This window comes from Zosterops lateralis (assembly GCF_965231275.1).
Source record: "Zosterops lateralis genome assembly, chromosome: 6".
Classification (NCBI taxonomy): domain Eukaryota; kingdom Metazoa; phylum Chordata; class Aves; order Passeriformes; family Zosteropidae; genus Zosterops; species Zosterops lateralis.
This window is the reverse complement of record NC_139761.1, coordinates 55,942,554-55,964,955: the sequence shown is the minus strand read 5'-3', so window position 1 is coordinate 55,964,955 and position 22,402 is coordinate 55,942,554. Positions and strand designations below refer to the sequence as shown.

The following is a 22,402-nucleotide window of genomic DNA, read 5'->3' as shown; positions in this document are numbered from 1 at the left end:
GCTTTTTTTTAAAAAAATCTTTTTCTTAAATAATTAATATCTGTGATAATTACAGGGGACAGTCTCCTCCTAATAGATTTGTTGCAGGAGATGGCTCTTATCCCCATAGAACACATTGCTTAGTGAACCCTGTTCCGAATCCCCAGACTCTCTCAGAGGAAAAAGTATAATGCTGCCCATCAAGCCACCAGATCCATCATCAAATGAACTTTGGAAACGAGAGTCAGGTGCCCAGATAGATCTGGTGACACATCACTACACAGCCCCCAAAAAGAGAAATATGAGGTATGATCCTGGCAACATTACTTATTGTACGACATAGCCAAGACATGTGGATTAGCTCCACCGAGGGTCTTAGGAAGTGAGCTGGTGAGACCCACAGAGGATAAGAATGGTCATGAATTCAGTACAGGCTATACCCCAACACCTCAGGCTGGCATGCCAGAAACACCAGGCAAAGACTGATCGAACACAGTTTGGGAGGCGAGTATTGCCAAGACCTCTATACTTACCACCGAGTCCCGAGTGCTTGCTCAGAGGGGGTGGGATAATGGAGAAAGAAAACTCAAAAAACAGCTGCCTCAAGAAATGACTTGTATTTGTAAGAAAAGCAATGAATGCCTGGCACAGAGTAAAAAAATGCTCGTATGAAGTTAAAGTGAAAGAACAGAGGCAAATGTCCTTCAAATACCAGCAGCACACATCGTTAACAGTGCAAATATAAACTACAAAATGTTAGACTAATCTAGTCAGCCAGAATACAATGTTAGCCAATGTAGGAAAATGGTTGAACTCTGCCACCGATGGCCTTATGGCTAAGAATTAAAAGGACAGGCACATTAAAAAAACCTCTAAAAACCCTATGGAGTGGTTATTTTTTCTTCCCTCCCCCTTTTGCCTGGCGTGGAGGCATGGGCAGCGAGGCCCTCTCGGTTATGGCTCTCTGCAGCCGGCCACTGCGACAAGGCAGGGTGGCCTGCGGCGGGTCGCGAGAGTCGCTCGTCCCCTCGGCCCCTGGTAAGCACACAGTGGAGGATGCCACTGCGTCCTCACCAGTCCATGTCGAGGCACACGTCAACTCGACATGGGGGGTGGCTCTTTGGGAGATGCGCGTTTCGAGGACCTGCGTCCTCGGCTGCTTGAGGAAAGCTAAAATCTCTGACAGGTAGTTATGGATGGCTCTTGTGGAGGTAGCCACAATGCCCAGCTGCAGCTCCATACGGCCCATGGACTGGGACATGAGACCCATGGACTGTGCATGCTCCCTCTTGATATTTTCCAGCAGCTGCACAATCCTACTGTTGGTTTCCATCAACAGCTTCTCTCCCTCTGTTAGCTGGGGCTGCCCTCTCCAACCCCGATCCCTAGGGACAGGCTCAACACCGCAGCGCTCTTCATTCATCTCATCATTTCCCTCCTCCTCAGGAGAGTCACTTTCAAACTGAGGAGTCCTACTGAGTGACTGATCCCCGGGAGACTGTATGTCCATGGTGCACTCCGGAGTCCGCGCCGGCGTTTGAAATCCCTCAAAATCCTCCCCAACGTTGCTGTGCGTTTCAGACGAGGACAGCGGCCACTGCCAGCTCTCTGTGGTCCTGGCTGGCGAGTCTTCGTCAGAGGCAGGCACCGAGGATTCCTGTTCTTCAGCCGGCGTGGACAGCGAGCTCCCTCGGTGATGGCTGGCTTGCCCCGAGGATCCAGGAACCTCCCCATCTTGCTCCCCAGTGACATCTGGCAATCAAATAGAGGAGCAACAACCACTGTATCTGAGGCCAGGCAGATGGAGGTATCTACATGCATTGGACAACACATAGAAAGAAGCCAGTTGGGAAGCCAGAGTGTATGTGTTTGGGCAAACAGAAGGGCAGACTAAAGTTTAGTGACTGCATTGGGCACGTGGCAATTGGCGTCATAAAGCACTTTTGGTCTCAATGCACACTGTCCTGTACCCAGAACACACACAGCCATGCTGCATCCCAAGGCAGGAGCTACCAAATTCCCCTCAGCGTGACTGTGACAGGAAATGTCAGTGAACCTAGCGAGAAGCTCACCTATGCACTGCAGTGGTGTCAGTCAGAAATCCCTGGGACGAGCTCAGGGGCCAAGGGTCCAATTGAGCTTCCTGGGGTGCCAGATGTGCTCCACCACTGGCTGAGGGCAGCCCTTTGTTGCTCTGAAGCACTGCTGGCTATCTTCACTTTTGTCCGACGTCTCACGTCATCCCCACCCAAAATCTCTCTCAAATCAGTGCTGCAGCGCGACGGTGGCCGTCCGTCCACAGGGCTATCCCGTGAGCAATGCCCTCCCCAACATTTGCCAGATTTTCCTTGCTCTCTTCTCCAAACAGTAGGAAATGCTATCTGAGGGCATTGCTCACCGGGATCTCTTTGTCTCCTGGAAATGAACTGAGTTTTGCCCTCCCCTGGCTAACTCTTTGCTTGCCTGAGGGTGTGTGGTGGAAATCTGGGTGCAAGCACTTCCCCATGGCAACTCTAGAGAAAAATGCCCTCTCCAAGAGTAGGAAAGGCTCAGGATTTTGCACCCACAGGAATCACTTGTTCACAATGGAGCCTGATTTGCCCAGCTCTGTCCTGTACTGCTCTGCATTATGTGAGGCTGTGGCTGGGACTCTGTACACTTTCTGTTACTTCAGATTAAAATAATGAGTCCACTTTTTTTTTTTTTTTTTTTTTTTTTTTTTTTTTTTTTTTTGAGAGAGGGGACAATTTGGTCAGGAGCAATCACCCTGGGGCAGTGGCTGAAGGAGGCAGCCCAAAGCCCTGCATTCCCCACGCTCAGGCAAGGGATGGCTGAGAGAAGCACTGCTGTCAGTGGGACTGTGATCTGACCAGACTGCTGCTGCTGCTGCTCACACCGCAGTGGCCTGAGTGCCAGATCAGGGCTGTGCCTACTCTCTGGCATCCCAGCCTTGAAAAAAGATTTCTGGGTTTTTTTAGAGGATTAATTTCTGCTTTTTGAAATACTGCTCTTCAGACCTCAGTGGAAGCTGTAAGCTTCTATCTGCAAGGTGTTGCTGAGATCATGCTAAAACCATACTTTTGGTTCTGTTTATGAATCAGGGCAGGGTTTTGTTCAATTTCTTTAAAAATATTTTATGTGAAATACAATGAAATGAAAAGCTCTTTCTGACAGACCCAAGGATCCCTCCTCCTATATCTCAATCCCTGTCTACCACAATGTGGTACTCATTATTTCTACACCCGTGTGCCTGCAATATTATGGTGCTCTAAAAGGGATTCTGTGTGACTTCATTGAACAATGACTTTTAAGTGCTAAAATAATGGATATTATTCGTGCATTTAGCATATTCACTACTTCAAAGTATTCACATTCAAAGTATTCATGTTCTCTCTGCGTCTGGCTGGACTGTCCAGTTGCATGTTTTATGGAAAGTGAGGATGAAATTGTATTTGTAAAAAGGCATGAGCTCCTTATGAAAATGAATTTTAGGGACAAACTGTCATGCAATCATTGACTCTTCCACTCCATGGAGATTTGAAAGGGACTATATATCAACCTAACTAAGAACTGCTTCTTCCTTAGAAATTCTTCTCTTGCTTTTTCTAATACAGCCATAGCTGCAATCTTTCATTAGCAAAGCTCTCTTAACAACTACATTGTAGGAACATGAAATTATTTCTCAGTATTTTCCTATTTGAGTACACATGAAAAAAAAAAAAAAGAACAAAAAAACAGGGGACCTACTTTTACCACACAAAGCAAACACACACTTCAGTTAAAGTCTATGGAATTGGAGTGAGGTAAGGGATCATAAATACTCATTCTGGCAGAGCCACTGGTCATACTGAATGTCTTGGCATTTCTTTTGACATGTCAACAGAAAATTCCCCATATTAGAAAACCCCATTTAGCTGGTAAGTGTTTTAAACAGAGCCCACCTAACAACTGGTAAGTAGTAGAACCAAACTATACTGGAAGTCAAAAACAAGCAAAACTAAATCAAAAACCTCCAAACTCCACACTGATTTATGAATACTTCTGTAAATGGTATCACTGTGTCTAGTTTGTTCAGATTCAGGGGGACCAGAACACCTTTGTTATTTGTGCATGTCTACACATTTGCCAGAGGCTCATGAAGAAAAATTTCTTTGAAAAAGCGCGGTAATTTATTTAAGAAATTTTTGCAAAATTCCTTATGTCCTATGATATGTTACCACTTGCCATTCTCCCAGTCAGTCTTTTCAGCCTTTCAGAGCTGAAAGAGCAGCATCTGGCAATCGGTGACCAATGACACAAATGACAAAGAGCAAAGAGTCTGTGAAAACCCCTGGGCAGAAGGTTAATTGCGGAAACTCTCGGCGAATACTTCTGAATAATGAATACATGCACAGGCTTTAGGTTAGGTTGGTAAACTTGGCTGGCAATGGGAAGGAGGAATAACCATCGTTATTATTTGTAACAAGGTGTTCAGCATCTCTCAGCAGCTCCTGTTTCTGGAAGCTTTGGGAAGCATTGCCATGGGACATGGGGAACCGAGGGTGTGTTACAGGCATGGCCTTCCACAAACTTTCCTTCACTAAGGAGAAATCATGGGAAAATCACCTGGAGGCCACTGGCTGACACCACCTAGATGAAGATGTGAGTCTCTGCCCAAGAAATCCATTCCTTCCAGACCAAAAGTCGCCCTAAGTTCTGGGTGGATCTTGGTCAGGTTGGTTGCACCAGTGCCCAGGCTGGGGCTGTGGGAGAGAGCGCAGGGGCACTGCAAAACTGGGTTCAGCCAGAATCTTTCCTTATGTTTGAACAGCTGACACAGTCACCTCAACTAACTGCCTTTTACTCCGTGGAAAAGGGATCACTTCCAAAAAAAGAGAAAGAGAGAGGCCACTACAACTGTGAAGTCAAAATTGGCCATGGATCAAACCATGCACCAACATGGCTGACCTCACTTCCTTGTTAATATGCTTTAACAAAAAGAAATCTCTTTCTTTTTAAGCTTTAGAGTGGGTACAAAGAAGCACAGCTGGCTTCCTTGGGTGTGAAGCAAAGGGAAGAGGTCGTATTCCCTGATCTTTCTAGCAATTTCCACCTGACACACCATTCCTACATGCAGCATTTTGCTCACAGTGATAGATACGACTTACGGGCAAAGTAGGTCACTTCTGTCTTTTACAGATCTCTTTATACCAAGTGATATGAGCCACTAAATCTGCAGCCTCCAAGGGTCACATTCCTAACCTCATGTCCCTTCCTCTGCTGGGGCAGGACTTCCACCTCCATCCCTAAATGGCCAAGGAAAGGACACAGGAAGGATCGTGCAAATGGGCTACAGGGAGCAGAAACACCTGGAAATCAGTGACCTACTGCACTTCAGCTTTAGTGTTTGTTCACTGTGGGTACCATGCAGCTATTTCCAAAAGCCTCCTGGGATTCACAGGTTTCTGAAGGCTGTTTTTTGTTTTATCTCAGTGACTCTGCTGTGTTTAAGGAATAAAAGTGATCTGGTGTTGAGGGGGTTCATGCAATAGGAACTGGTGAGCCTCCACTAAAGTACTGGCTATGTCCCTTCCTCCCCTGTTGGACAGGTTCTCTGTTTCTGCAGAGGAGCAGAATCTGCCAGACAGATTCTCTGTTCCTGCTGCTTATCCAGGTGTTTCCCTGGGCTGACACAGAGTCTGATCTGACCTGGTGCATCAGCAGGTACTCCTGGAGGCCACAGGAGAACTGCTCCAGGTGGGCCTGCAGGGGAGAGCTGTGGTTTGCCCCATCCTGCCCTGAGCATGCTGATCAAAGCCAAGTTTATTCCAGCCTTTAGGTTCATGAATATGTCCATTATTTTGGAGCACTGCTATTCCGTGCGGTCTCCTTGCACCACAACATTCATTACCACTGACAGTCCTTTGTCTTGGTCATTAGGCATTTTTAGGATTGTAGCAATTACTGGGTTGAGATACACAGAGAACTACTGAATGGTTGGTTCAGCTGCAGGGGTAGAGGACTGAGACAGAGGCCAAGAACAGAGCAGGGCTTTGGATATACATAAACTTTAGAAACATCAGAAGTATTTCTTTAACTTTTGGTCACTGAAGAACATTTGAGATTTATGCCTGTGTTGTGCCTTACCTGCCACTTGGACTGGCAGCTGATCCCTCCCCTGAGATGTGCTGCTCTTTAAGAAGCCCTCCTTTTGAAATCCCACCATTCCTGTTTCACCTCTGCTACCGGATCGTTGCCTTTTCCATTATCTTTCCTTTTTCAGACTGCCCACCAGCGGAGCTGCACGGGAGGGAGGGCTGGGGCACCGTCTCTTCCTGCTGACAGACAGGTGGGTGGAGATGTCCCTTGGCCACAACAAGCGGGCCAGGAGCTCCACAACAGCGGGAACACAGCGGGGGAGCTTCCCGGGCCCTGCCTCTGCTGCTCTGGGCCTGGGCCTCTGTCTGTATCTCATCATCCCTCCTGGGGTGGGTGCATTTCTCAAACTGCTTAGGTACCAAGGTGATAGGTGCCTTGTAAATACCTAAGATAGATACAGACAGAAACTGTACCAGGCGCATTATGCAACACTTCAGACAATGCCAATGGCACCTCGGTGCTGTAGGATCACCCACCTGGTCCAGCATCTGCAGGCAAATACTGGGCACATGCATTTTTCCTTTGGAAAAGTGATGGGAACACAGGACATTCATTCTTCCTTGGTGGCAACAGGTTTGGGCACACAGCCCTTAGTGTCAGGCACTGCACATGCAAGAGTTTTGATCCATCGCCTTCCCTAAATATGAGTTTGCAGGTTTAGTTTAATTTCCTTCGTTAGCCGATCAAATTTGCTTCCTTGTCAACAATCTGCAAAAATGGGTTACAGAAGCAGCACCAAAACTAAAGGGTGGTCTTCATGTGCGCCCGTTCAAAATGCATAGAAGTTCTCTTAAACTACAGGAAAATATGGTTGTGGTGTTGTTTTTCATCTTATGGGTTCAATTTTTTCCCCAACTTCTTTTATTTTTAACTACAAGTAGCTTGTTTTTAGCATGAAGACCAGGAGTGATTATGCATGTAATTAAGTTTCCATGTCTGGGGGAAGAAAAAAAAAAAAAAAAAAAAAGGCAGCATCTAAACCAAGTAGGTGCAATTATTTGCACTGCATTCCTTTTAGGTTTTTGGCACTTCCCATATATATGCCAAAGGCTTTGCCCTGCTTAATTTGTAAAAGAATAGCTGGGAAGTAACTGGATAAAAACGTCTGTGGGTGGGAGAGCTAGTAAAGGACAATTTGGACAAACAGTGGGTCTGGGGATCCGGGCAAGGCTTTCAAGGAAGCAAATGAACAAAAATTCTAGACCATCTTCCCAATCCTAATGGGCAGGTGAGAACCTACTGATTTCAAAAGAGAGCTTGGTCAGACCACAGGAGCTCATCTGATAGCCTTGCTTGGCACAGAAGCAATTTGGCCTGACAGTGCCCCTGGGGGAAAAATAGGTGACTCCTGTTTGGTTAAAATGGTCAAAAATGGATCTGTGCCCTCTGAGAACAAATGGCTTTCTTTTCAGCTCTTCAAGCAGGATCAGATGTGTAAAAATTCATCAAAGACCAAAAGTAGGTAAAGTATAACAAAGCTTTCAAAATACCACTGAGCTTTTAAAGACTAGCCTTAGCTAAAGCATGGATTCAGAGTAAGAACATTAAAGGTTAAGTTCCAAATCCAGATTTGTTGTTTATGATCAAAATTAGAGGAAAGAAACAACAAGTTCAGCCTACAGTTATGTCCTGTAAATGTATAGTAAAAAATATACAGCAATAGAATGACCTGAGTTTTCATGTGGACAATTAGGCTAATCCTCGTCAATCTGCCACCACTACATTTTAATCTGGAATTACCTTCTTCCAGCCCCACCCCAAATTAGCAATTTGCAGGATTGTGCTTGAATCACCATGCCCAAACCACACATTTACCATACTGCAAACAACAGGCAGAGAATATTATTTTAGCAGTCAGCATAATGAGGAAATAATAAAAGCGCTTTGCAATGCAGTCAAACACAAAAGGCACTTGAAACACTTTCCTTCTATGAAAATCAACTAAAAATACTTGTCTGCCCTCTGGGATACTGTAAATTCTACAAAGTACTCTAAAATAAAATAAAATAGTGAAAATATATAAAATAAATCAATAAAACATAAAAAACTTTAGTAACTAAACTTAATCATTTAACATTGAATATCTATAAATACCATTACATGATTTATGAAAATGCTTGGTAGGTATTCACAATAAAGAGCTCCCAAAACTTTCTTGAAGGAAAGCCTTATTTGTGTTTCTAGGGCTGAAAATAGCTTCACATTATTACACACAAGTCACATTTACACATTATAACCACACCATCAAAAGTGATTTTTAAGGAAGGCAGAAAATGGATATGTTCAAATTCCTTTCTAGAGTTACAATTTTCAAGTACCAGCTCTTTAACAGCATGTTCATTATTAAAGAAATAATGATACAGGCATTTAGAATACACCTGCAATGCTGAAGCCTTGCAATTCAGCCTACCTTGAAAGAGGAATGGTCATTGTCTAACAGTGGTTTCTGTTCAAGAACAAAAACAAAGCAGAGAATATAGTCAATACCCACTCCTACCCTGCAAGCCAGGTGGAATTTAAGTGGCAATTTGATGTTCTGTTTAAGAGACAGCATTTGAAAATTTGGCCTAGTCACAAAAGAAAGGCAATCAAATCTAAGAAACCAAAAAGAAAGTGGAGGATCTAAGACACTTGCAGCCTTCTCTGGTCTTACACTTAACTCTCACGCTTCCACACCGAGGGGAAAAACCAAACAAACTATGAGGAATTATCTAAAACCATTTATTTTTAATTAGATTAGAAATTAATTAACATGGGTATGTGAACATTTGAAGGAAAAAAAAAAAAAAAAAAGAAATAGCAGCAAAGGGAGTTTTGAGATGAGGGAGATAAGTCCTTCATCTCCCTGGCTCCTGAAAAAGAGAGAGAACACATTAAAAGTGCTGAAAGAATTTTCCACTGCCCTAACTGTGCCATGTTGGGAAATGCATGCAATTTTAACTGTTCCTCAAGCCCTCATGATTTTGAATATGTGCTTAGATATTAAATTGATAATATCTGAGCACAGTCACACTCGCATAAACCAACGTATTTAACGTGTCTCTTTGCAAATGCTACAAACCCCACATTTTCTGTAACACTTACAATTCCTTTTCCAACTTCTTTTATACCATTGTCTTGTTTGGCTGAGGCAGAAAGGTTTTGAAAACCTTTCCAATTACAGTCCTGTAGTAAAGAAAAACAAGTATCATGACAGGGCGCTACATCCTGGAGAATAAGCTGATAAATTCAAAATAATAACAGTGTAGATGAGAACACCCACACAGACTCAAGCAGCCTCTATTCAGGATTCCCAGTGTTTCCAAAATGTTAAAGAATCTCATGAAAGGTAAATCCTGGTGTAAAGAAGTCTTTAGTACCAGGAGTTGCCTGTAAAGTTTGGATTCTGCAGCACAAGTTGCTAATGAGCACATTGCCAAGTTACTTTTCGTGGAAAACACAGGTTTAGCATTGTTCCCCTTTTGAAACATGCCAATTTTCAATACTTTTCTCGCACAAAGTGTTTTACAAGTACTTATGTTGTAGCCACGGTCCTAATCCTACACTTGCACTGCTGTGGACTCTCCCATGTTACACTACAAGCCATAAAATCTGCAACCTCGCTGCACCAACCACAAATGGGGGCTGGCATTTCTTCACACAGGCTTGACAAATTTCACCCAGAGTCACTGCTTCCTGCTTGAGATAAATGACAACCCGATGACAACCTCTTCCTCATTACTACACTGGCACCTCATTAGAATTTCAAATAAGTAATGTGAATCAATTACTTACAAGGGATAACTTTCAAGAATTCTTCACGAAGCCTGATGCCTTTTGCTCTCATCTTCTGAAATAATGTCTGGTGAAGATCTGAAAACCTTCTTCCTGCAGAGAAGCACTGCAGGTGCTGGGAGCTGTCTCAGGAGCTGCCATGGTGAGTGCTGTAAAAGTTGCTTTGGTGGTATTCCCATTGTTCCCTGCAGACAAACCTCCATCATCAACTCCACCACAGTGAAATTAAAAAAATGAGTTTTGAACCCAGACAGCTTTGAGAGTGGTCTCTTCAAAGAGAACAGAACACTGTGAGCTAATCCACTGCTTGGCATTCATTTATATATATTTGCTCTGCAATTTCATTGTTTCAGATGCCTTTGGAAGGTGCCACCTTTGAAACAATGGACGACAAGAATGGGATGAAGTGGGAATGCTTATTGCAGACAGAGCTAATAATATGTCTTTTGAATGCCATCAACTGATATTTTTCTATTCAAATGCCAGTCAGACTCGATGCCAGGTAACAATATTCTGTGTTGATGATATCACAGTTATTATTCTGTATCTGTGAGGTGGTGATAGAATCTAAACCCTCCAAAGGAGAAAATCCTTTATTTGTAGTCGGTGCTGCAGCCTGCACCAAACCCCAAAGACCAGGACCAACACACATACTTTATCAGTATATGGTATGTATCAATATTTTATATTGATTACCATATCAAATCTATGAACAGACAAAGCACCACCCCAGCTCACAACTGACACCCATGTGACACTGCCAGCAGATCACTTGTTAATGCAGAAGGATTATTTATCTTGTAATTCCCATTTCACTGTGGAAATTTAACCTGCTCCGTTCTTCATTTTGTCCCTTCTCTTAGAGGACTTTACATTAGGTATTTTAAAATTCAACACTGTCCACCTCAGCTTTCACTGAAAATCCCAGATTACTCACTAAATCAAACCCATGTCCTGGCAGCAAAGAAAAGCTGAGGAGTGGGAAATTTTTAAATCATGTATCTAGGTGTTTACAGATCTTAGCTTATGGATGTGTTCCTTAAGGATCATATAATTTTAAAATTCTCCCTCCACATTGAGTTATTCATGAGTCAAAACAAAAACTGAAGGAAAAGCCATTTAGAACCAAGCCCTCCACCAGCTGCATAAACTTATTATGAACAGAGTCAAATTTAAAGTTTTAAAATATTAATTTTGAAGCTCTAATGATACCTATTTTCCCATCATGATGATGAATATTACGACCTCAAATTTTTCCCTTAATCTTTCCTTTTCAGAGCATGTTTCAAAACTTCATTTCAATTTGCTACACGAATATCCTAGTTATTCTTCAGTATTAACGGAATCACATTTTAAGTGCTGCCTCCAAAAAGTTGCTGCTACACAACTCTTGGTTTACACGTTGCCATAACTTACTCATACAATGGCTCTTTGGAAAACTACAAGGCACATGAAAGAAGAATACCTCTCCCCTATCTCAGGTATCCCAAAAATCAGAAAGCAGTTTGGAAACACAACCCCTCCACACACACGTTACAAGGTTGGAAGCCACCTCTGAGTGAGGCAGCTATTGCAAGCAAAAACGTCAGTGGCACAGATGAAGTTGAATTTTAGTAATTCATGCTTTGTAAGTGCAGTAAAATGACAGAACTGCCCATGCCATACTAATCCAAACCTAAGGATTTTATCATCTGTTTAGACACAAATACCCTGTTTTCTATCCTGAATATCAAAAAATACAACCTATGTCCTGTCCTGCCTTCCTTTCCCCTGCTCTCCCAATGAACCAGAACCCATCTCCAGAGATAACCAATGAGACCAGTCAGACAGAACCACAGAAGCCATTATTTTTATCTTAATGTCTCCCTCATCTCTGACCCAGAAAACTGAATTTTTGGTTGACAGAAGACTCTACACAACAACACTAAGATTTTTTTTTTTTTTGTATGCTGCCAAAACGTATTTTTCAGTAGCAATGTGGTTTATTCTGTCATATTCTCTGAATGGAGAATGGCAAATATCCCTAGCTGGAACCACCTGAAAGGAGGTCAGGAAAGAGCAGGAAAATAAAGAGTGGAAAATAACCCAATTCGGTCCTATCAAATGTCAAAGAGAAAAAGCTTCCCTGCTGAGAGAACACACTGCCTACAGCCTAGATTTCCTTTCTGAAGGAACACTGAACCTCTTCCAAGAGCAGGACACAGCCTGTTTTTACCCAGCTACCACCCAGGGGGGCTCAGGGAAGTGGGAGACTCTTCCTTGGGCCAGACTCCATGAGAACGTGGAAATGAACAGCCCCTGCTCGGGAGAGCTCACAATCTAGGGAAGCAAAAATGACGTACAGGAGCATGGAGAAAGTACAGCTCTACACAAAAAACCTCTCTGTACACAAAAACACATTTATGAAAGCTATTAAAATAGCACTGCTATTTCTACCTGCCCCCCTGCCTCGCCATCAGCACTGGAATGATTGCTCAGTGGGGATCTAGGGAAGGTGGGTCTTTGGGAGAGATTTCAAGGAGAAAGTGGTGGGTGGCCTCATGAATCAGTCCAGGGAGGGCACTCCATGCATACAGGACAGTGTGGAAGATATTCTACGGGACAGAGCAGCATTCCTGCGGGTGGGAAGCTCAGGTGTGGTGTGCAAGATCCCTGATTCCTGAGACAGACACAGTGTGGGCACAGGAGAACGTGTGGCCATTCGGGACAAGCGGGACCCCTAACGTGGGACTGCACTGGGTGTCACTGGCCACTAACCCTCTGTGGCTGCCAGTCAGCACAGGAACTGTGAGGAGATGAGATGGAAAGGATTGGAGGAGAGGCGGGTACAGAGAAGGAAAAAAAAGGCAAGGTGAAGGAAAGGAGACAAAAGGAAGAAATGTGGGGGATATTTTCGAATGTGGTCTTCTGTTTGAGTTTCTTAGTGTGTTTGCAATTTATTAACTAAATAACTAAAAAAACATATACAATAATTAATGTACATTTGACACCATAAAATAAACTGGACCATATGCCAACATTAACATTGTTATTATCCTTCACTATGGAAAGGTGAGAAACAGGTTAAACAAGAGACAAAATGCTTCCCCTTACCCTTCTTCTTCCGTACTGAAGCTTGGAAATAGAAAGGGAATGAACTGTGAATCAATTCTGAAGGTAACTTTTTATATGCTAAATCCTTGTCTGTCATTTTGAGCTCAAACATTATCCTTCCCTCTAAGATGTCAGTCTCTCCCTGCTCACCTCTGCTAAACAGGCATCTCTCAAACCACATTAGATAAAATCTGCTTTTGCCAAGCTATTTATCAGGGTTTATGATAACTATGAGGAATTTCTCCCTTGCAGGTATTAGGGATACATGCAGAAATTTTTTTTCCTAACTTCTTTTTTAAAAACAGTAATTGGGGCAACTTACTGATACCAGGGCTGTCTGACTATGACAAACAACATCAGGCATTTCCAAATCTTTGCAGATTGAAATGGAAAGGAATCATTAGCACACTGGCATCTTTTGGAGTAATTAATTTAAAAGAGAACAGCTCAGACGGTCTGCTCTGCATTACGAAGAATAGCATAGCTCAAAACATGTCAGTAAAACTATAGGTAGGATTCAGAGCCAGGCAAAGGAAGTGACTGTAATGACTGCAAGATGGATAACTGCGGTTTTTTTAAAAATTATGTTTAACTTAGCTAGAAGACATTACAAAACTATGCACTCTAAGGGAAAACAAGGGGGGAGTTTCTATTTCCCTTTTTCTTCTATTACATAACAAGGGACATTCAATAAAATTAAAGGCATCACATTCAAAACCAATAAAAAGGAAATACATCTGTACACAGCACATAATCAGCCTGTGGGATTCTTTGTCACGAGACATTATTGAGACTATGAGCTTCTCCAGTTCAGGAAAAGGGGTTACACATGGGTATTGATGAGAACATCCACAGTGCTCATTTATAGGCACTTCCTATTTGGTTTGCACATATATGGCATGAAAGAAATGCTCGTTCATTAGAGAGTTCAATGCCTGTAAAAATGTGGGTGTTCTCATAGCTCTCACAGATGCCCAGTATATAGACAAATACATAGAGGGATATATAAATTATAGATAAATACACACATACAAGCTGCGTTTTATGTCAGGAGACAACTTTTAGCTGATGATAGGGAGAACATTTTCCCTGTGGAAGCTTTGTTCAGTTGCTGTGCAATTTAAGAATTCTTGTCCTTTCCGGTAACAGCCCTTTTCCAGGACAAATATGAAAATAGGTAGACTACAGATGTTATTTGGAACAGCAGTCACATTGTTTGCTAGGGTGGCAAATGTTCAGAGTGTCACAGAAGTGGCATTTACAGGCTTTTTTAAGAAGAAAGCAAATTTCTGCCACTACTACAGCTTTCCTAGGGGACAAACACCTCTGGAACATGGTGCAGAACTATTCCTCAGAACAGAAAACTCCTGCCACTGCAATGTCTGCCCCATCTGGATAAAGGTATGAATGGGAAATGTGCTTAAAAATGGAAATATGTGGCTGCTTGTCAAAGGAGTTGCATTGGATTCTGCCACTTGGTGAGGACAAACAGCAGAGCAAGGGCCACAACCTGAGCAGGGGGTGGGAAAGCTAAAATATGAGAGTCTCCTCTGGGGACATTACTATTAACAAGCTATTCTCCCCTAGGGAAGTGCTGCTTCTGCTTTAAGACCAGTATCTCCTGTGGAAGATGGAAAAGTCAGAGAAATAGAAGAATATCCTCAACTTGAAAGCAATTGGCAGAAGAGGATAACGAAGGGGCAGGAATGGTACCGAAGTATTGCTGTCCCCTTGGGAAAGGTGGTTGATAAACCAGCCAAGTTTTACAAGCTCTCAGTACTCCATGAAAGAAAAGCAAATGAAAAACACCCAGACCCACAAAGTGTGCTCCAGAAATAATATTTTACATTTTAATCCTGGAAGGAAAATGATGGAGCATTCACAAGCTATTGATACCTTGAGTTAAGCTCCTAAACTTCCTTGCACATAAAAACCAAAATTTCTGAGACCTGCTAGAGCTAAAAAATCAGAGTGGGGTGGGTTTTTTTGGTCTTCATTTGGTTGTTAGACTATAGAGAAGACACTACCCACATCAGCACCACTTTGCTGGGAGACTTCCCACTGGAGCTACGTGACTTGACTCACTAAAGGATGGATGGGGTCCACCTGCCCCAGAAAAGACTGACTTACAAGGGAAAAAAAAGGGGCCACAAAGCTATGATTACTTCCAGCTGGCCTTCAGATGAGTCCATGTCAGGAAAACCCTAAGATTATAAAATTCAGTATTTAAATCATTGTAGAATTTCATGGAAAAATGGTTTTATTGTGTGGATTATTATCATCTATTACTCTGCAGTGAGGGATGTGGTTTGGTTTTATACTCATTTCTCACTTGCTAAACACAGTGTTTTACTGTTATAGCCACATAGAAATATGCACTGGGCTTTTCTCTTTTTATATATGATTTATTCCTATTTCCATGTCTTCGTCTAGCTGCAGAAACTCTACCTTTTAATGACCTAACAGATTAAAACCAGGAAGAAAAGAACAATTACCTTCCTCATTTCTAGAAAATGAATACAAATTCCTGAAGAATTATGCATATCTAGAATGTGGATGATCAAGCAAAAGAATCTACAACCACATTTCTCAAAATTAGCAAATAAAAGACTGAATGCTCAGTAATTTTTTATTACCAATAGTGAGAGGATCTAAGTTTATATCATGCACAGAAGTCAAAGTGATATCATAATATGCACTTTTTCAGATCAAATGAAACAAGTTGAAGTTGAAGCTGCTTTAACACTGTCAGCTTTTAACAACAGCTTCTGGCAGCTTACCTTTATCCACTAATGAGAGGCCACAGAAATTTAAAATAAAACAGTATTAGATGAACTGAAAATTTAGAAAGCAAAGCTAACAAAACATGATACAGCATTATTTTCTTTTTTTTTCTTTTTTTTTCTTTTTTTTTTTTTTTTTTTTTTTTTTTTTGGTAAATGTGCCAAACTTTGATGATGCATAAAATGTATCAACATTCCCTTGCGCAGCAGTAAAGGCACAAGTCTCCACAAAAATCATTCATGCGAGTCATGCACGTTTTGAACTCTCCAAAGATGCAGCATTCTTAAAAACCTCCTCTGCTCTAGACACTGTACACAGTGCAGCTCCCTCCATCAATTTCACATATCGAGACATATAGAATAGATATTTACATCTCCACCAAGCCAGCATGCTCGCCAAAAAACACTTTCTTACCAAGCTCTTCAAGCTCTGAGGTCATGGACTTAGACCGCAGGGTCAGTGCAGTGGTTGGAGCTCGCTTAGGAGGTGGTGGGGCTGTGCATGGAACAGAAAAACACACAAATTGTCAACCAAAACACACCCTCTGGAAGCCCTATGCTCACAGCCACAATTCCATATCCATTTAAAAGAATAAGCTCCATGCGATAAGGCGAGAATAAATACCTACATGCGGAGGAAAAAGCCCTGAGATGCTTTTCATGGACTGAATTTCTCCACTGTTTCTGGCTCTAGCGTAGGTTGCTTGACACATCCGCAAGCTTTTATGTAACAGGATACATAGAAACATTTAAAGCTAAATAACTGTGCACTTCTGTTTCCCAGCAGGAAAAGGGCTTTCTGGAGAAAGGACCTCACAGCAGTGGTGCCCCTTCTGAGGAATATGCGGGGCTAAAAGCCTCCTGGGCACCAGCCAATCCCTGGCAGATTAATTTAATCTTTGGAGAAACTGTTCAATCTGAGAAATACAGCAAAGAACATTCAAATGTATCTGAGCTGTTAAGGTGACTCTATGGGAAACAGGTGATCCTCAGAATATAGAAGGTCTTCAAATATCAAGGCAATAATCTAGCACAGAAACTGCAATCTATGCTTTAGTATCCTGTTAAATATTTCTGGTGGTCAAAAAAGATCATCTCATTCCAACCCCTCTACCACAGGCAGGGACACCTTCCACTATCCCAGGTCTCTCCAAGCCCCATCCATCCTGGCCCTGGACACTTCCAGGGATGGGGCAGCCTCAGCTTCTCTGGGCAACCTGTTCCAGGCCGCACCACCACAATAAAAAAATTCCCACTAATATTTAGTCTAAACCTGCTGCCTTTCAGTTTAAAGCATTGCCCCTTGTCCTGCCACTAAATTTAAGGTCAATATGATGTATACCAAAAGGCAGAGGAAAAAAAGTTTGTTTAAATTGTGTGAACAGTAATTCCATTAAGCCAAAAATAATGCAGGACCATGCTGGGATGTGATTTAGTTTAATACAGCCTTTCCCCTCCACCCCACAAGCTGGTCTCACTCTTTTTCTTTTTAATTATTATTACTTTTAATAGGCAGTGGAGGTGAAAAACACTTCCACAGCATAGACACAGTTTTAGTTTCATGGAGCAGGAGGGAGTCCAGGAGTGGCAGCTCCTCAGCTGCTCCTCAGTTGAAGAGCCAGGTGTGTGTGAGTGAAAACTCACAGGGCTGGGACAGGAACATCAGTGAACAGCAGCAATCTTTCCTGCTTAATTATAATTATGAGGGCCTAATGACTTCCCAGCACAGCTAGGAAACCAAACTCAGGGGCATCTAAGGTGAAGGAAACAGTGTAAATTCCCTTTTTGTTTCCTCTTTTTTTGGGAGATGATGTTTTCATGGTGGCTTTTTGGATGGGTGGGTGAGAAACACTCTGCTGAACTACCTCCATCTCAAGGACACTGGAAATTAATAAAATATCATCTGTTCTTAAGTGTTTTTCCTCTCTCACTACTGCAAGAAATTTTCCTACAAGATCCTCAAATATATACATGCAAAAAACCCAAAAAATATGAACTTTAATGCCAAGCATGATGAGAGAATATTGCTCTTTTAGCCACATGTAATGTCTAACCCAACAGAATTAAATCACTCCAAATTAAACAAGAACAGGGCATTTCAAATTTTAGAAGCAAAGTCTAATAAATCAGAATTTAGAAAAGAGCAATTTCATGCCCACACTTGGTTCTCTGTGAAGGAAGAGCAGGAGAGCCCACTAGGAAGGGAGAAAAAGGTACCTTTCTTCCTTGCTGTGTCATCCGGATCAAGATTCCTGGTTACTGTGACAACCTTCAGCACGAGGTGATTGCCCCCCTGTCGAATCATGTTCACCACCTGCCTGTGGCCAACTTTCACTACATTTTCATTATTAACCTGCACAGAAAGGAAGGAGCCATTTAGACCAAAATGCAGATTTTTTTTTTTTTTTGTTCTATCGTTTCTATAAACAGAACGTGGAAGGAATTCTGTCAAAACAGAATTTCTAGTTAGTGCCTTTTAATGAAAATATGTATTTAAGGAACAGTGCACAGCTGACATGATGACCAGAAAACAAAGCTACTCCTTTGGTAAATGCACACCTAAATAAATTCAACTAAATCCTGCTCTTCAGATATTTTATTTACAACAACTAGTTTTCCTTCTGCAAGTTCCTGGAAGGATCTCTTTTCCTGGAAGCAAAGGGAACAGAGCCATAGCTGGTCCAAAGAGTGTCCATGGAAAAAGAAGAGTTAAACACATGAAGCCCCAAGCAGCTAAGTGTGGACATGCCAATTAAACTTCAAACTGCACTGCAACACTCAGCTTAAGGGGAAAAAAAATAAATATATATATATGTACTCTCTAGTAATTCCTAGTGCTAAATCATCCTTTTTTCTGGATATGTCTTTCTATAATATCAATTAATAGACATAGAAGAAGGCAGAGGCACAAAAATCTGTAAATAAACATGGCTAAAAGTAATTTATTTATTCATTCAATCTATAAGGAGTCACTGAAAGTTATCTGAAATTTGAATGATGACAGCATGTAAGACTGAATTGCTGCCTGTGCTATTTGAACATAAAAGATATTGAGGAATGGAGGAAGAGCTGCTGCCAGGATACATGCTGGGAAGTTGATCTCTCTCCAAAATTCCACTGACTCAGTAATATTTCACTGAGATCGCTCAATGCCTTCCAAAATGAACAGTCATTTCCAAAGTGTTTTTAGCCTCCTCTCTTCATTCTGACAGGCTGGGCATCTCACACTCTAAAGGATTTACAGTTTAGAGCAGAATCTCTCATTAAATATTATTGCTGTTTAGCAGAACAAACAGCACAAGCCGCCCCACTCCAACTCAAAATCATTTTTCCATCCATTGTCTGGAAGGAAAACCTTCCCTTTTTCCAGGCTTCAGCTGAGCCAAAATACATTTTAATGAAGCAGGGCACTGGTAAAGCATCTTTCCAAGGCAGTGCTGCAGTGGGGAGCCTGAGGGCCGAGCTGTGAGCTCTGTGCCTGAGCTCGAGGTGCTTCTGGAGAGGCTTTTTTGGTTCCACGTACTGTGAGGTAGGTGGAACACATGCTGAACATCCAGACCTGTTGAGCAGGCAAAGACTAACTTCTCTTGTTCTGTAGGTGGAGGGTATAAAAGAATATTGATTTAAATAGGACTCTTGCTGGTTTGCTTTATTTTACACCTCCTTAGCATCTGGTATTTAATTCCAAGAGATATTTATTTAGCTGGACCGACAGCATCTAAATTCAATCTGTCTAAAATATTGAAGCAAACAGCATTGTCCATTTACTTCTGGATTTCTTCCAGTATTAAAGCCTCAACCAGGTAATTCTTTTCCACAGGAAAAAAAAATAAATCATGTAATTAAGAATTATGGAATGCATCCACTCTATTTTTACTGGAATTAAATTTCAAGCTTGGAAGCCAGTAAGGATTACAATGTAATCCCTAATGCTGTCAAAAAATAGAGCCCTCCAAATAAATCAAAAGTCAATATTAATCAAACACATGTACACTTCACTAGTGTAAAGTGATAAATGTGTAATATGATAAACAGCTTATGCACCATCCCATCTGTTCCCATCGTTCTGTGCAATGATATTTAACATTTAGAGCAGGAGCAAATATATACAACACATTTTTTTAAAAGCTGCCTCAGAAACAGAACCTGTAAATGACTGTTTATAGCAGCTTTGTTGAAAAGGCGCAGTTAGAAAAGCTGGGACTGAAAGGATTCATTCGAAGATAAATAAAATAAAAATATTGATGGGAGAGCTGGAGGTTATTTAACTCGGAGTCGTACGGAAATACTAGAGAATAAAAGAATCGTGAAACCACCAGAGCAGAACCTCATCTTCACAGTCTTCAGCACCTCAGGGGGCAAAACTGGAGCATGATTACAAGGCAATAACTTGGGAATTGTCAATAGCTTATAAGGATTTCAGTGACACTATTTCTTTTACCCTTCTTCAATATTTCATCCAGAAGTCAAATGACTGCAGGAAGGGTCGTTAAGCTGTGAGACAGCAGAGTTCAAGCAGGTTTGTCTGGCGGTTTTAGTTTGATATTATTCAGCAAAACTTTTCCAGGTGTGAATAATTTGAGGCAAATCCCTCTCAACTTCCACTTCAGGCTTTGGCTGAGGGGAGTTTGTAAACCAGTAAAGCAGATATTTATTCCAACTGTGCCAATTCATTTCATAATCACCGGTGTTCTCTTTAAAACACTCAAAAACTAATTTCTGTTTTAGCAGCTAAGTGTTTGGAAGAGAGCTCAAGAAACAAAGAGAAAAGCTGTTTTGTAGGCACAAATTTGTGTCTTTCTCTCTTCTTCAACCCAGTCTTTCCACGTATTTTCTGCAATCTTTCACTGCAAAACCTGAGGTTCTTATTTTCCTTCTACTATTCCACAAAACATTCCTGCACCAAGATCTTTCTCCCATGTTCTTCATAGATAAGTGAAAACAGATAATAGAAATAGACAGGTGTGGAGGCTGGGTCTATGCTACATCAATGAAATCTGGTCATCCAATTAAGTAAGTGTAAGGAAAGGTGTCCCTTGGGACAGCCCACAGTTTCAACAACTCTCCTCTATCCACTTTGGACCTTGGGAAAAGCCTCGGAATTCTGTATTTTTGAAAATCATCCTTCATTATTATCTGGTTACTGGGCAGTGGGATGGAGAGAATTTGAGAGAATTAATTTATGAAGTAATATGATCTCATAGACTGTCTTTAAAAATAGTCTAAAGAGGCTGGATAAAAGCTTCTTTTTTTTTTTTTTTTTTTTTTCCCTGAAATGCACAGTTATGCAATGGGTTGAAAAATAATATAATGCAATTTAATGTAATACAATACAATATAATATAATACAATATAAAATAATACAATAGTAAAATAACCTGTGCATTGTAAGCTGGCAGATGCACGAGCTGGAGCACATTCACCACAGCAGCCTTCCCGTAGGAAGGTGCAAAAGGAAAAAAAAAAAAAAAACAACTCTCAGAGAAAGAGACCTCTGCAGACTTTGTTCTATTAATAAAAATAAAAATAAATTAAAATTTTTTTTAAAAAAAATTGATTTTTTTCAATGCATCATCCTAATCCTTCCATTACCAAAACATTCTCTCAGTGGAAAAGGCAGTCAATCATTTTTTACAGTAATTAAGTAGATAGAACTCCATCATTATGCTTGAAATGCCCATTGGTGGAATGGTGGAAGTTAGGAACTCACATCCTCCCAGGAGAAGCTTCTCAGCAGCTCTTCCTTATCCACTGAACTACTTGAAAAAAACCCCACCAAACCCTCAAACCCGTTACACACACTTACAACCCCCTGCCCACACGTTTTTTAAAATTCACCCTTTTCGATAAATATTTCACACACACAAACCCAATGATGATTTGTACCAGGGAAAATAAATAGCCCACAAGTGATTTTGCAGGCTCAAATGATGCTCCTGCATCTCAAGCAGCCACGGAGCTGTGCACGTGGCTCTGCCTGTCAGCAGCCAGTAAGAGTTTCCCATCTGGAGACTAAGATGTGAGAGGAAGAAAGACACAGTGACCCAGACACTTCTGGGGAAGTTATTTGTGCTCTCAGTAAACCCACGGTGCCAACCCAGGGGGCACCCACTGAAAACCAGCAACGGGTTGTGGTGTCTGTGGCCATACTGGGATGGGCTGGAGCAGCATTTAGCACAGACCAGCACAAATGCCCCAGATCTGCACCTCACAAGCAAATTTAGTGTCAAAAATCTTATTATTTTGTCCTCTAAATTAATTCTAAAAGCTGGATTTAATAGGCTCATGGACAGCACAGGGGTACACAGTGAATCCAGAAAGGCTTCTGTGAAAGCAAATTTGAACGAATTCTCTTGGCAGCATTACTTCTCCCTGAGCATCCCAGGAAAGGCCTGAATGCAAAAATGACCACACACCCAAATGAGGAGGCAAGTTAAAGGTCCAAAGCCAAAAGATACTTTGGTGTAATGACGTTTTACATGCTTACAAAATGCATTTCACCACAAACGATATCAAGATTCACTGTGTCAAAAAGCTAACACATGATTTTAACCTGTGTCTTAGATGAAAATAGAAAGTAATAATATAGTATAATATATAAATGAGTCCCATAATAGAAATTAATTTATGACTTT

General features: G+C 41.6%; 2 protein-coding genes across 6 annotated transcripts in view; both read right to left on the bottom strand.

The window, feature by feature from the left end:
- The window catches only part of SHANK2 (SH3 and multiple ankyrin repeat domains 2), a 282,094-nt gene that overhangs the window by 22,200 nt on the left and 237,492 nt on the right, over positions 1-22,402 (bottom strand). For all 5 annotated transcript variants that reach the window (XM_083862692.1, XM_083862695.1, XM_083862693.1 and 2 more), the window contains 2 exons: positions 17,985-18,120; positions 16,183-16,263 (listed from right to left, as the gene is read on the bottom strand). In XM_083862692.1, coding sequence (XP_083718818.1) covers positions 16,183-16,263; positions 17,985-18,120 — 217 coding nt within the window. The remainder of the gene's footprint in view (positions 1-16,182; positions 16,264-17,984; positions 18,121-22,402) is intronic.
- LOC310910903 (uncharacterized protein) lies at positions 872-6,205 on the bottom strand (the record flags this gene model as incomplete). Its single annotated transcript, XM_083863976.1, has 2 exons — positions 6,106-6,205; positions 872-1,731 (listed from the first exon to the last, which is right to left on the bottom strand). The coding sequence occupies exons 1-2, from the start codon at positions 6,182-6,184 to the stop codon at positions 872-874; spliced, it is 939 nt and encodes a 312-aa protein (XP_083720102.1). The 5' UTR covers positions 6,185-6,205.